We start from the raw sequence: 15,779 nt of genomic DNA on the forward strand, positions 1-15,779 counted from the left end.
TTAAAGAAAAAAAAAAAAAAATGGAGTTATCGGTTTTTGCAAATTAACTCTTCATGTACATTTTAATTTCACTGCATTTCTTAATGATTCGTACGAAGCAGTTCGAAGAATCAATCTCTCTAAAGCCCTCCTTTGTGTGAGCCTACTCTGCTGTGATTGGTCAGATGACCCAGTCCTTTGTTATTGGTCTACCGCATACAGCGTGTGTTGGAAACGAAACGCTCATTGCCATAACTGAATGACAGCTCCGGAGAGAATGTATAGAGAGAAAAGATTGTATCGATTTTACCTTATAAATTCAAGGCCGAGTCCGATGATGAAACGTCTGAAGTAGTTGATCAACCAGACACTGATTCGCAAGCACGACTGGAGCAGGATGTTTCTCAGTGGTTAGTGTTAACTTAGTTTGTGATAGTTATAAGACGTGATCGCAGCGTCATTGTTATGGTTTATTTAGGTGCACGTGTGGGAACTGTATTAGAATGCCAAGCGAAGTTGAAAACCTCTGTTGCCACAAAGTACGACAGATATGCGTTTCTGCTTTAGTTGAGCATTAGATGTTTTATAGAGAAATATGTGTATTTTGAATGATCCCTAGAAAATATAAACATCAATTATTAATCATACTTACAAGTCGAGTTTCACAGGAGCAATCTGGTCCAAATAAACTGGGTACTGAGCCATCCTTCAATATCAAGCGGTTTGTGAATCCTGCGTTGAACTCCCTGAGATTATAGAAGCAGTCATCAGTAAAATGATGGGAACACAAAAAAGACTGGGATTGTGCTGCTGTGGCACAGTGGAAAAAAATGAATGTCAACCACTGATTCTTTGCAGCCTCTTCATTCGGAAGTGAAAATAAAATAAATTTACTTTCACAGCATCTTCTAGATATGATGTTAACCACACAAGCTACTGTGTTTGAGGGTGGTTGTTCGCAGCCGGTCAACATAGAACAGGTGGGCATTATGCAAATGTGTTACCCCGTGATGTGTAGCCGTCACGGAAGTGGGATTCGAATTAATGATTACTCATTTAGGCTGTTCAGAGTCGATTCTTTTTTTTAGTCTTTTTTTTGGGGAGACAATAACTTTATTATTACTTTATATGCACTGTCAGCTTCACAACTTTGCAGATCATTTACATTCACAGACAGCTACATTACACACAGCATGAAAGGCAATATTCGAAATGGCATAATAGGGCCACTTTATAGGCAGCCCACAGGACTCAAGCTGTGTAGATCATGAAGGTCTAGAAATGAGCAAATATAATGCAGTAAGCTACAATGAGGCTCTGGTCTGTTTTTATTTGTTTAAGATTTAAATTTCTTTATTCATTTTATGATACTAATAATTGTCTTAGTGTTCTTATATATGCAGGAATTATATATATATATATCTATATATATATATATATATCTGTATAGATTGCATATTTTGCTTATTTTTATTTAAGTGTAGACCTTTTTAAGAATTCTTTCATGATTTCTGCATGAAAACATTTTCACACAAATATACCCATGAATAATGAATGCAACCCACTGTGTTTAGTACCTACTTTCTTGTATAATGAAAAGCTGAACTAATGTTAGAGCTTATTGTTAATGACAGTCTTTCCCACTCTCTAGGACCAAATGTGCAGAGTGTGGCGTCTGCAGTGGAGCAGATTTATCCTCTGCTGTTTGAGTGTCGGAAAACACGGTCATAAACCACACACGCATACGTAGGCACCGGTTTGAAATGAAAAGCACCTTATCATTGAATGTTTTAAGGCTTGTAACTGTTGTACTGTATGTGTCTCCAAGGCAGCTTTTGCCATTTCACGTCCAAGCAGGTCTGGGTCGTGTGTTTTCAGAGTCATGCCTTTGAATGCTGACTTTGGTGTTCGGACCCCACAGCGATTAATGACGACCTCTTAAAGCTCAGAAGAGGACCATTAGTGCACTGACATTGTGTTGCTGACATTGTGTAGTTTATAAACACTTGAATTAACTATTATATAATGCATGGACACCAAAGTAAAAGACATTTAAGGATCGCATTTTACTGAAAGTTCTTGGAAATGTTAGCTAAGTTGATTCTAGTGATGTCTTTGCAACTCATTTAATAAGTCAGAAGCGAGAAGTTAAAGGGCAAACACTAAACATTTAAACAGCAGGTGATGTATATCTGGTGTATACTGTGGACAAGAACACTGGGTTGTGAAGGATTCTTTGGTCCATATGTTTGTAATATGTTAAAACTTTTGTATTTTATAATAAAGTAAATAAAATAACCCCTATATTAAATCATTGTGTCCATGTCTCTGCAAGAGTAATATCCCAGCATTACTCGTATTTAGGCCCACAGGTCATTCACAAAGTACTGCATGTCCGCTGCCTCTTATTTAATCGTTTTGTAACTATTTTTTCGTTAATTTGATTGTGCTTTCATCTTTTATATTTTTATCATGTTTAAATTTCAACCGCACAAACATATTTAGGCCTGTTAATAGTCCACATCTAACACCCTTCATCGAAATTATGCTGCGTTCAAGTCCTCCTGGGACGTTCGTACTTACGAGTTGACAAGTCGTAATTACAATGTCAGGTGCGTTCAAGTCAGTTTAGTCGGCACAAGATTGCGGTGTACCTTCTTTTAATAAATTACAAGAAAATACAACAGGGTCTGTTAACTCTGCTTATAGAAAATGAAGAGCAAAGAATTCGCATCAGGTGTGTTTTGCGTTTTTAATATTTTTTTTAGACCAGGATCCCAGTATAACTGATTTTCAGCATCAACAAATGCTAAAATACAGAGATTAAAAAAAGCTGTTAGCTAAATGCAACATGGCAAATCAAAAGATTTTTCACCTATAGGTGCAAAAATTATAGCATTTTTTTTACTTGGATTTCATTAACTAGCTGCGTAACAAGAACATGACCAATTTAAGTTTATAGGACAACTAAACTATCAATTTAAACAAAAATTTACCGTCAACTACAGACGTTGCACCATGCGTTCAAGTCATGTTGGATAGATCGTATTTACGAGTTGAACGCACATGAACGCCACCACAAATTCGTTATTACGAGTGGGAAACTCGAAATTTTCTTTTAAGCCCCTAGTTTCCGAGTTGGGGGGGTGTCAATGAGAAACATGAAGGAATCGATGGATGCAACGTCTAGTTTTTTTTGTTTAAATTGATAGTTTAGTTGTCCTATAAAGATTGCCAAAGTAAAACATAAATCACAATACTTACAGGTATTAAGCTGTGACATTGTCAGGCTTTTTATTTACAAAAAATAAGCTTCTTGAATGTGGCAGGATTGTATTATAACAATAAGTTTTTATGCATACAGATTAAAGTGGCTTCATAAATTACTTTTTAAAAATATTAAAAACGCAAAACACACCTGATGCGAATTTTTTGCTCTTCATTTTCTATAAGCAGAGTTAACAGACCCTGTTGTATTTTCTTGTAATTTATTAAAAGAAGGTACACTGCCATCTTGAGCCGACTAAACTGACTTTAACGCACCTGACGTACTTACGACTTGTCAAGTCGTAAGTATGAACGTCCCAGGAGGACTTGAACGCAGCATTCGTCACAATGTGCCGTTTGAAATGCAGAAATAAGCAAAGAATTTATGTTCTCAATTTGTCGATTAAGAAAATCAAACAATAAATGTCGTTTGAAGCTTTTACGTTGATTGACAGATCGCTGTAGCCTTGAAGCGCTTGGCGTGAGTAAACCAATCATTTCCACTTTACTACTAAATACAGTGCAAAAAATTAGCATAATGCCACCCAAATGTGCACGCAAAGAAAGAAGGCGTGGTTTCAGGAACAGCAGTAGTGTTGATGCAGCCATGTCAGCGAATCGATGCATTTTTGTAAGATAAATATCCATATTTCAAACGTTATAAACATTTTTCTCTCACTTCCGAGAGACCGTTTTTTAATATAACTCTGATTGGATTCGTCTGAAAGAAAAAAAGTCACATACACCTAGGATGCTTCGATGGTGAGTAAAACACAGGCTAATTTTAATTTTTGAGTGAACTAACCCTTTAAGTGTTGTCAAACTGGTAATGTTTAGCACACAAACACTGACATGTGGCTGGGCCACAGAACCTGGCTTTGACTTGCCATGGCATGATTATGGTCATGATTGCACAATTTCCAAAGTGTTTCATAACAGTCAGCTGTAAATATTCCATATAAATCTCGGTCAATACTAAAACTATTTAAAATATATATTTTTAAATGAATACAAATAAATCATATTGACAAAAAAAACTCTTCTCAACTGACCCATCATGCCATAGGAAGGTTTATTAAGCTAAACTATCACAATGACAACATCAATCAGTTATGTCTCTTCAATACTTTGAAATGTGCAGTAACAGGTTTGGCTGTCCTGTTGTTTGCAAATACCCTTGTGCACTTCCACTCTTCATCTAGGTAAAGAGTCAAACCGTTGTGAGGGCTTTTTCCTCCTGTGAGGGTTGTGCTATAGCCTCGTGTTTTCTTCTATGATGCAGCAGTCTGCTGCTCAGGTGATTCCTGCAAAACAAGACACGTGTCTGACCATTATGTTATGCACTTTAAAACAAAAAGTCACTGATGCATGCAATATGGGACAAGTGCCAAACATTGTAAAATCATGTGTATGAGTGTTTTTGACCCTCACACGCTATTGCAAAGACATTTTTTGCCGAATGGGGTAACTTGTAGAACAGGTTGCTTAAAAAACATTTATCATCCCAAGTGTCTAGAATATTCTCTCCTTCATTGTAAATATGTGAATTTTTAGCCAAATATAATATATAAGATTTAAACAATGCATTAAAACATTCACAAATTAAATTATTTAATTAATATAATAATTTATTTTAATTAATAAAATTGTCTTACATGGCAAATTGTAATAAATGTAATGAGCAATAATAAAAGTGATGCCTGAGCAAACTAGTAATTCAGGGTGACCGTACGTCTTCTTATTTTCACGGACATTGGGATTTAAAATGGCCTAAAATAGCTGGTTTTAGCTTTGTTTTCCTATTAACATGCACTTTACAGTCCTCATACATTATATATTTGGTATTTGCTTTGATTTATCCGTTCTCTGTAGATCCCACCTTCTTGCATGCCACAATTGGTTGATTATGTACAATGCTTTTAGTACTTACTTAAAAAGTAACTACTTTTTAGTCACTACCTTCAGCAAGTTTGAGGATAACAAAGCCAAAACTCAGACATTTTAAGCAATTTAGAAATCCTGGCCAGAACATGTTTGGGGGAAAAGAGGACGGATGGTCACCGTAACTAATTAACTTAATTTGAGAACAACAGAAGTCAATGGGACCATTAACATGAGAGGCATTTGTGTGTGTGTGTGTGTGTGCTCACTTCATGGCAAGCTCCTTAGAGATCTGTTCCAGCGATCGGCCTTTCGTCTCTGGCACAAATACAATCACAAACACCACCAACACGAAGCTCATAGCAGCATAGGAGAAGATCACGGTGGGCAGGCCGATCCTTTCTACAACCACAACACAGTTCAGTAAATCACCTCTGAAAAGCACTCCTTTCTGCTACAAAAACTGTTTTGTTTATTGTTCTGTGCAACGCTTTGTAAGTTTGTTTCTTTGAGTTTTCATTCCCACTCTGCAGGAACATCCCCACAGGTGGCAAATGAATGCTTGGTCAACTGCCTCTAAACACACAATCCTAACTCCATCCACACTTAGTGATCAGTGTCTTGAGAACAAAACTTTGCTTCTATTGTCAAATAGTCTTTACAGCCCTCATTGAATTTGATAATTACAATATTTCATAAAAATTAGTCTGATGAATCTTTATAGTGTATAAGTTTGAAGTATTTTAATGCTATGAATCCCCAAATATTATGATCCCTTTGCGAGGGACCACTTCCTAAAAAGAAGACGGTTAGATATTTTCATACATAAGGACTGATACTGTGTAAAAAAAAAATATATATAAAAAAAAAATAATAATGATATTGTAAACGCCTTGTTTGCAAAAATAATAACTGGCTTTTATACTGTTACTGAAGCCAAAGCAAATTACATCTATCTATCTATCTATCTATATGATATGTAAATAATATATATGAAAAATAATGACATTCTATTAAGAGTATCTTTCTTTTTCTACCACCTATTATGTAATAATAAATGTTAATTTAATTCAAATGTATTTGTAGTGCCCTTTTCACAACAAATATTGTTCCAGAGAATGTTTACAGTTAACAATGACAGGCTTAATTTTTTTCTCAAATTTTCCACAGACCCCTTTGCGGACCCCTTAAGGTCCCTGGACCCGTCTGAAAACCTTTGATTTATATAATTTTAGATAGGCTAAAGCAACACTTGTAGGCTATGAGAACAACATGCTGGGTTAAATTCTAACATTAATAATCAATCCAATGTTTTTCCAGAATAGAAACTCGAATCAAAACAACACATCCCTTTGACCCTGTTAGTTAATGATCTATGGCAAAATTAACTGTGCTCTTAAATAACTCGTGGAGGGTCATTATGGTGTCTTGCTTGTAAGACTCTTTTTAGAATGTAATGACATTGTCTGTAGCACAAACAGTAAGAGACAGTTTTTGTATTAAATGTAATACTTAGGCTTAGGAATTTAATCAAACCACTAACTTGAAGTTTGAGAAAAGGCAATAGTGATGTTCACTAATTATAAAATTTTCCTCCTAATAAATGTCAGATCAAGGACCCAGAGTACAAGAGTATTTAACTACATATCTAAACAGAGACAGCCTCAATCTTCATGGGTTTTATTGGATGACCTTCAGTAGCCAGATGCTGATAAATACGCTGCCTGCACCCTGCAATTCGACTGGGTCACCATGATCTACTGATCTCATAGCTGTAAATAACCCCTTTCTGTGTTTGTATGTGTGTTACCTGTCAGAGTAAGGAAAGTCATCGATATGAGCAAATTTGTGGCCCAGTTAAAGGCAGAGATGACAGACACAGCCTTTCCACGGATGCCAGTCGGGAAGATCGCACTCAAAACCACATGAACCACTGCAGATTGATGATTAAATTTGGTTAAAAAAAAAACAGCTTATAAAAATGAAAAATCTGCAACATATGCTTTTCATAGAAATGCAACATTAAAAGAATAGTTCACCTAATAAATTAATAAATAAAAAAAAAACATTTAATCAATCTCATGTTGTTCCAAACCTGCTTGACTACCATTCTTCTAAATATTTGAAGATTATTCTGGCCTCTCTTTTCATTACAGAAAGCGAATTGGCACTGGGGCTGCAAACCTCCATAAAAAAAATTATTTTGAGTCAGATGTTTTAAATGAATAGGCTTGAAAGATTTGTTCATAAAAAAGACTGATCCAGTTCTTAAGTTTAACTGATTCAATGATCCAATCACAGCAGTTAACAGCTCACTGGAGAGTAGTAGCACTAGCAATGTTCGAACAAATTCACAATAAATTCCTTCTTTTGAGACTGAATGTTTCAATGAATCAGTCTGAATGATTTGTTTACAAATTAGACTGATATGATTCTTGAATTTCAGTTTACTTATTCAATTATCCAGTCACAGCGGTTAACAACTCACTGGATTTTATGAACCTTAAAATATAAAAAGTCCCCGTTTATTGCAGTTGCATGTTAAAGTTCTAAAACTTTAAAATAACTACATTATTCGAAATGTTCCTTTTGTGATCCAAAGAAGAAACTCAGTCATATTGGTTTGGAATGACATGAGGGTGATTAAATGACAGAATTTCATTTTTGGATGGACCACCCCTTAAAGGAATAGCGAACCCAAAAATGAAAATTTGCTCACCCACAGGCCATTCAAGACGAGTTTGTTTCTTCATCTGAGAAAGCTATATTTTGGATAGAGGACTCATATTTTAGCTGGAAGCAACAGTGTGAAGTTAAAAATGTGTTAATGATGGATTTGTTTATTACAAACATGCAGCATTAAAGGGGTCATATGATGCTGCTAAAAATAACATTATTTTGTGTATTTGGTGTAATGAAATGTGTTTATGCGGTTTAAAGTAAAAAAAACACTCATATGACCCCTTTAAGATGTTAACTGATGGACTGGAGTCGTGTGGATTACTTGTGGATCGTTGTGATGTTTTTATCAGCTGTTTGAACTCTCATTCTGATGGCACCCATTCACTGCAAAAGATCCAGTGGTGAGCAAATAATGTAATGATAAATTTCTCTAAATCTGTTCTGATGAAGAAACAAACTCATCTACATCTTGGATGGCCTGAGAGTGAGTACATTTCCAACTACTGAACTATTCCTTTAACAGGACGTTTTTGTTTTATGTGACAGTGTGAACAGTGACTGAATCTTACTTGGTCCCAAGCTGATGGAAAATCCAGCTACATAAACCAGCAAGCTGACCAGAGAGATCCATTTCAGAGAGGGCGACACCTCATTAACATGAAGAGATTGAAGTGCAATTTTGGAACTGTCTTTCTCAGAACCCTTAGCCAGTTCCATAAATGTCCTATAATCATGAGTATAGTTTAAAATCCAATGGTCCTTAGTGTCATTAAAGAGGAAAACATTTGTTTTGTGCTTGTTTTGAAGTTCATTGTAAGAAGGCTGGTATAAACCCAGTGGATTGTTTGTCTGGAAATCAGTCTCTTCTCCCGTCCCAAATACTGTTAGGTTTGCTTTATTAACGGGGCCTCTGCATAGGCTAGAAACATGTGTGTGACTTTGCAATGTAACGGCCCCCAGTGTTGCTGTTGACAACATCATGACAACAGCTCCAACACATAGTAGGACTTTAGGCCCCACTTTGTCCACTAGAAAGACTGCAGGAATGGTCCCTCCCACTTTAACCACACCAAACCCTGTGGATGCAAGAGTCGCCGCCTCATTCCCATGGAAGCCCACACTGCTGAGAACAGTCGACGCATACGCTAAAATGTTGGGCTGTCCCGTAGCCTGCTGCAAGAAAACCAGAGCAGCGCCAACAAGCAGTCTCTGAAGCATATTGTCACGGGAACAAAAGAGGTCCAGGAAGCCGTGCAGGCGCTCCGCCCCCAATGTCATGCGTATCGCCCCAAGTTCGTCCTCTACCGCGTCTACTCCTTTGATTCCTGCACGGAGACGAAGGAGAGTTGCGTGAGCCTCTTTCTCACGCTGCTGGGCCAGCAAAAAGCGTGGACTCTGCGGCAAAAACGGCATTATGCCAGCTTGCAGCAAAGCAGGGAGCAGCACGCCACCGAACGTAAACCTCCATCCATCCGGGACCCCTGCGAATGCCCAGCTCAGTCCAAAACCCAAGAGCATCCCTAAAACTACCATCAACTCATACACACACACGCATCTCCCACGCCAGGCGGCCGGTGCCACTTCTGCCGCGTAAAGGCACGACGCTGTGCCAGACAGCGCTACCGCCATTAAGAAGGCTGGTACAAACCCAGTGGAGTGTTTGTCTGGAAACCAGTCTCTTCTCCCATCCCAAAATCTGTGAGGTTTGCTTTATTAACGGGGCCTCTGCATAGGCTAGAAACATGTGTGTGACTTTGCAATGTAACGGCCCCCAGTGTTGCTGTTGACAACATCATGACAACAGCTCCAACACATAGTAGGACTTTAGGCCCCACTTTGTCCACTAGAAAGACTGCAGGAATGGTCCCTCCCACTTTAACCACACCAAACCCTGTGGATGCAAGAGTTGCTGCCTCATTCCCATGGAAGCCCACGCTGCTGAGAACAGTCGACGCATACGCTAAAATGTTGGGCTGTCCCGTAACCTGCTGCAAGAAAACTAGCGCAGCGCCAACAAGCAGTCTCTGAAGCATATTGTCACGAGAACGGAAGAGGTCCAGGAAGCCGTGCAGGCACTCTGCCCCCAATGCCATGCGTATCGCCTGAAGTTCGTCCTCCACTGCGTCTACTCCTTTGATTCCAGCACGAAGACGGAGGAGAGTTGCGTGAGCCTCTTTCTCACGCTGCTGGGCCAGCAAAAAGCGCGGACTCTGCGGCAAAAGCGGCATGATGCCTGCTTGCAGCAAAGCAGGGAACAGAACACCACCAAACGTAAACCTCCATCCATCCGAGACCCCCGCGAATGCCCAGCTCATTCCAAAACCCAACAGCATCCCTAAAACTACCATCAGCTCATACACACACACGCACCTCCCGCGCCAGGCAGCCGGTGCCACTTCTGCAGCGTAAAGACATGACGCTGTGCCTGACAGCGCAACCGCCATGCCGACAAGCATCCGCCCGACTACTAGCACCCAAAACGACACCACACACACGCTCAGAAGTGTGCCCAACACACACAGCAGCGCCGTGAGGATGATGGAGAACCGCCGTCCGTAGCGGTCCAGGATGGTGCCGCCACCCAGGGAGAGGAGGAAGGCTCCAAACAGAAGAGACCCAACGACTTGCTCTTGCTGCGGGCAGGAGAGAATCAAAATTTCCCTGAGGTGAAGCAATGCTCCTGATATCAGACTCATCTCATAGCCCATCATCAACCCACTCAGGCAGGCCACAGACACAGAACACAACACCAGTGCTGCACCACTGCCTACAGAGACAGACAGAGGGAAGAGTACAATATATATATATATATATATATATAATAAAATATGCAAGCACCATACAAAAGTATGTAAATACATTAACATGACTGACTCTCGAATTACAACAGTATATAGATTCAACAGTACCAGTATACCTATTCTGATTGTATACTGGAACTGTTAAAACAACATATCTCATGAATATTCAATGTAACAAAAATCATCACATGAATTGCTCATGAGTCATCATAGAATCACTTGATTGTGTTCACTGCAATCATCATACACAAGCTCACATGGCTTTGGTTTCAAGGATTCTTCCATGCTGTCCTATGCTGTATAAAATCTATAAAAATAGGGCACAGTGTACTGTATTAAATTGAAGCAATTTTCCGAATTGATTTTTACAGGTGTTTTACCTGTATTTTGAATTTTGCACTGCATTGTTTTACTGTTAATGAAAATTACCAGTGCATTTCCGCCATTTTTTTTACAGTGTACAAAAATTTTACAGTAAGCACTAGCAAGTGTTTGAATTGCTGTATTGCAGACCTTATAATCATCCCAGGTGAATGATAAAACAGTCTTCACATTTAATTAACTACAATATACCTGACTATATATAACTGCTTGATTACAGCATCACAGCTATCACAATAAATTGTAATAACAGGGTTCCATTAAGCTATTATTTGCATTACATAACTGTGTTACACAACTAAAGCAACATGTTTTAGATTACCTTTATCATTTCTAACCAAGTTGTGAAACACACACCACACACACAACAGATTTAATTTTTGAGTTATAATAATCAGAAAAAGCGTCATTACTAGTCATTGCTATTTCATTATTACTTTATAACAAAAAGAGCTTCTAATTTTTACTTATTACCACACAAATAATTACTTATGAAAATAACAGGAAAATTTACACTTGACTTCTACCAAGTGATATAACTGTTTTAGTCAAGTTTGACTGGACGCAGACTTTGACATCAAAAGCTAAAAATATAGGAAGCTTTTTTTCTGTTACCTGTGTGGTGAAGTACCTACCTGATTGTCCAGATGGTTTTTTCTCTTGATATATGTGTGTGTCCTGATTCTGTAGACATGTTTTGCTCTGAGGATCGGGAGTCATTCTTATGGACTCTTCAGATGCTTCCATGTTCTTCAAGGGTTGTGGTACAACTACAGTAGGTGGACAATAAACAATTATTATTTAACAATAGGTTCATAATAACCGGTGATAATCAGGTGATCATGCATTTCTCCAGCAATAATATTAGCAATGAAAAGAATACAGATATGATAGAACACATTTGTAAGGGGCCTTCAGAGCTCTTTTAGAACTCGACCGTGACACCTCCACAACATTGTAGATATTCATTGGGATTAGACCAATAGAAAAACTTTTCAAAGCATAGTCTGCTTCTTAATAAGAAGATCATCATTCAAATATATCTCTAATAAGCATTCAAGTAACCACTGAACACTTAAAAAACACAAACAGGTTCTGGTTCCCACTGGTTCCACCAATGGGAACACCAAAACATGCATAAACAACTTTATTTGCTGCTGTTAACACACAAGTATAACAGCATGTCCCAATCAGGGATGCACAGCCATTGACCATCTTGAATTTCTCAGTGCCATTGCTGTAGGCGCGGGTGAACTAGTAGTAACGGTTTTTTAACTATCAAGACCATTCAAACAAAGCGTCCGCGTTTTGATATCAACGTTACCTCGTTAATGTCAATAACAGGGAATGCTGTCTATGAAATCATCGCAGCTCTTCGCCTCTTTTCCCGGGTAGCAGTAACTTAACTGCCCTTGTGTCGACACACGTTCCTTGTTTTGGAAGGCACTGTGACTTAAACTCCGCCTACATTAACCAATGCAAAACAGCGAAGCTGAAAGTGTCAAGTAAGCAGAAGGGGTTGAAGAACTAAGTGGAACTAAGCGGCTCTGACTGAACTGTGCTCATAAATTAAAAGGCATTATTACACTAGGAAATTCATATTCTTTCATGTTTGGACTGAACGAAATAATGTGGTGACTGACAGAAAAGCTTTCTTTTAAGCGCAGAATAGGAACGTGTAGAATGTTTGTCAGCTGTCTGATTCGTCCAGCCACAGGAGTCGAGAGCTCAGTTCTTTTGATTTGAATCATGAGGTCAGTTCTGTTCCATGAGTCATTTAACCGGCTCGTACTGAACGAGTCGTTTAATATTCGAAGTCAATCAAATCGGGACGAACCGATTAAAAAATTTGATTCCTAGAAAACTGGGAGTAAGAACAAAGTTGGCGTTACGTGGAGAAATACACTCGACACTCGACTTTTTTTGTTTAATAAAGGAAAACCTGATTTTGGCTCGACATATCTTATTTTATTTGTGGTTTACACATTCCCCTTTCATTTGATTGGTCAAACAGTGCAATGCCTGCATGTTATTATTGGTCAAACTATTTTTCGATCATTACCTATTAGCAAGTATGAAAACAGGAAAACAACGCCAAAACCTGGATATTTTAGGCAATATAGAAATCCTGGTACGTATACGTCAAGTATGTTTCGGTAGAACAGAAATGTTGTAAAAAAATTTCGCTAGAACAGAAATGTAAATAAAACGTTCTGTAACTTGTATGTTGGACAGCCGAATCAACACGCATACAAATAGTTGTTGTCATGGACCACTTCATTGCGTAAAAGAATCGGTGCATTGTTTTCTTGAACCTGTTCTTTGAAAACGAACTGTTCAAATGATTCGTGGACACGATTCGGACTGATTAGACTGGTGCATGACTCGCTGGATTATGCAAGTGATTTCCGTAGTACGGTGACAGAGAAGTGCAAAGCAAATCACAATTCTGAAAACAAAATAACAAATTACAAACGCAAATGCAAGTCTAAAAAACAAAATAACAATTCAGAAAGCACAACAACAATTCAGAAAACAAAATAACAAGTCAGAAAACACAACAACAAATCCGAAAACAAATTAACAAGTCAGAAAACACAACGACAAATCAGACAAACCGGAAGACGTAGGTATAGTTTGAGACAGAGCCATTGAGATTTGAAAAGGGAGAAAAAAAAGTTCGGCAAAAGGCGGGATCGAACCCGGGTCGATCGCATCAAAAAGACAATAACAAGCGTTTATCCGAACTGTTCAAATGATTCGTGCACACGATTCGGACTGATTAGACTGGTGCATGACTCGCTGGATTATGCAAGTGATTTCCGTAGTACGGTGGCAGAGAAGTGCAAAGCAAATCACAATTCTGAAAACAAAATAACAAATTACAAACGCAAATGCAAGTCTAAAAAACGAAATAACAAAGCCATTGAGATTTGAAAAGGGAGAAAAAAAAGTTCGGCAAAAGGCGGGATCGAACCCGGGTCGATCGCATCAAAAAGACAATAACAAGCGTTTATCCATCTGCACCACTGGAGCTGATGTTTTATAGCCACTTTTAACTAAATGTAAATATACACTCCGTATTTTTTATTCCATAGTAAGGGCAATTCATACAATACAACTGAGCTGATTTAAACTGAGCTACTTTAATACCATCTCCGAACTTTCTACCATGACTCTGCTGTTCTTCGGCTGGTTCTTCTGCCGACAACAGGACAAAGCATGTATCTGAATAAGAAAACTGACTGCATCTTAATTTGTTCAGGTGACACAAATAGCTGGTATTGTGGCTTCACAGCTGCTCATAAGAGTAGAATTCACAACCTACCGCGAGAATTTACAGTGCGCCTTATAGTCTCGACTTTTCCATTCATAGTCGAGTAGTTTTATGCTTCTCATCTTATAAATTTTACTGTTTTTTTTTTATTGTTGCTCATTTTGTACTGTAATGCGTGTTACATCAGAGTTATATAATTGAATATAAAAACTTTGACAAATTCGCCTTCATGATCATATAGTTGGCTGCAAAATCCATATTCTAGTGTATAATTTACACTACTACACATTAGAATAGAATTCTACTATGAGATGTATCAATAGTGTGAATTAGTCTAGGGTACATTGAGACAGTCATCATCAAGTGGCCAAAGTTCACGTACATCATTTAATCTCATACGTAATTAATAGACATTATACAGATTGCATAATGTATGCACAAATACACTATGCTTAACCTGATTGAAAGTTAACTTGTGATTGTGATAATGTAGCTGAAATGCAATATGGCGGTCTGCTGTGCTGTGTCAGATCAGTTAAGTTTGCTGAGTCATCAGACACTGTATGTAAACTGCTGTGGTGTGTAATACTTGAGTAGCTGAATAGCAGCCTTTCCATACGTATAGACAGACATACAGTATTGTTTTTGCAGTGCTAATGAAATCGCATGAAATGTTTTGTGAATAATAGCATCACCCAGGCATGTTCCGGTGGATTTTTTTTTTTAATTTGTGAAAAAAAAGCTCACCGTGTTATTTCCAGAACATCTTCTGTTGTAATATAGTGCCATCTACTGGCCAGATAAATGTAATTACATGAAAGAGTGAAAAGTTCCACACAAAGACTGTGACTTTTTTTTTTTTAACCGATTTACGTGCAGGTTAAAATCTTCACAAACTAAAAGAAAGAAAGAGGAATTATTTTGTCACACCAAACAAAGTGAACAGAAATTAAATGTTTATACATACTTTGGTTCATAATAACTTAGAATTACATATTTGCATGTATGTATTATAGCAACACATTTTATTGCAGGTTTGGCTTCAGATCAGATGTTTATGTTAAAAAAAAAAGTGTTCAATCGTTTCAAAAGCCACATTGTGGCGGCGCTAGTGGATAAGAGATCTAAGATTGTAACTCACTCTATTTATCTATCTATTAGCACTTATTTTTTTTATTGCAATGCATATAATCTCACAATTGAAATATGTTTATGTTTTATATTTAGTAACCTTTTATGTCACATAGCCACGTTGACCTGTTGAGAGCCAAAGCATCTTTACAGTTAGTAATTTCCTATGTATCCTGCATAGCACGTCTATGAAATCTTTTAAAAGCAATGCTCAGATTTGCTTTGAACAAATTACCAGTCATTTCACTCATGCATGACCTAGTTTAAGGCCTCAAGTGCAGACCATTATGCCAGGTCTCAGAAAAGCAGTTCCAGGAGCTGCAGTTAATACATACAAACATTGACAGCTGCGGGAGAAATGAAAATTATGGTTGGTTAAA

At 37.9% G+C, this 15,779-nt stretch overlaps 2 protein-coding genes across 4 annotated transcripts in view; one reads left to right on the forward strand and one right to left on the reverse strand.

The window, feature by feature from the left end:
- Nucleotides 1-2,563, forward strand: part of tbpl1 (TBP-like 1) — an 8,765-nt gene extending 6,202 nt beyond the window's left edge. The window contains exons 7-8 of one of the 3 annotated variants that reach the window (XM_016503830.1): nt 1,631-1,725; nt 1,808-2,563. In XM_016503830.1, coding sequence (XP_016359316.1) covers nt 1,631-1,710 — 80 coding nt within the window. In that variant the 3' untranslated portion in view covers nt 1,711-1,725; nt 1,808-2,563. Of the gene's footprint in view, nt 1-1,630 lie in introns of all 3 variants that reach the window. The other 2 variants (XM_016503831.1, XM_016503829.1) reach the window with 2 other exon arrangements.
- A 1,443-nt stretch (nt 2,564-4,006) lies between these two features.
- Nucleotides 4,007-12,708, reverse strand: slc2a12 (solute carrier family 2 member 12). The gene is made up of 7 exons (XM_016503833.1): nt 12,316-12,708; nt 11,627-11,761; nt 10,180-10,576; nt 8,379-9,364; nt 6,938-7,060; nt 5,397-5,529; nt 4,007-4,550 (listed from the first exon to the last, which is right to left on the reverse strand). The coding sequence occupies exons 2-7, from the start codon at nt 11,736-11,738 to the stop codon at nt 4,457-4,459; spliced, it is 1,845 nt and encodes a 614-aa protein (XP_016359319.1). The 5' UTR covers nt 11,739-11,761; nt 12,316-12,708; the 3' UTR covers nt 4,007-4,456.
- Nucleotides 12,709-15,779: the final 3,071 nt, after the last annotated feature.

Source organism: Sinocyclocheilus anshuiensis, unplaced genomic scaffold (genome assembly GCF_001515605.1).
Source record: "Sinocyclocheilus anshuiensis isolate Anshui unplaced genomic scaffold, SAMN03320099.WGS_v1.1 scaffold1658, whole genome shotgun sequence".
NCBI lineage: Eukaryota > Metazoa > Chordata > Actinopteri > Cypriniformes > Cyprinidae > Sinocyclocheilus > Sinocyclocheilus anshuiensis.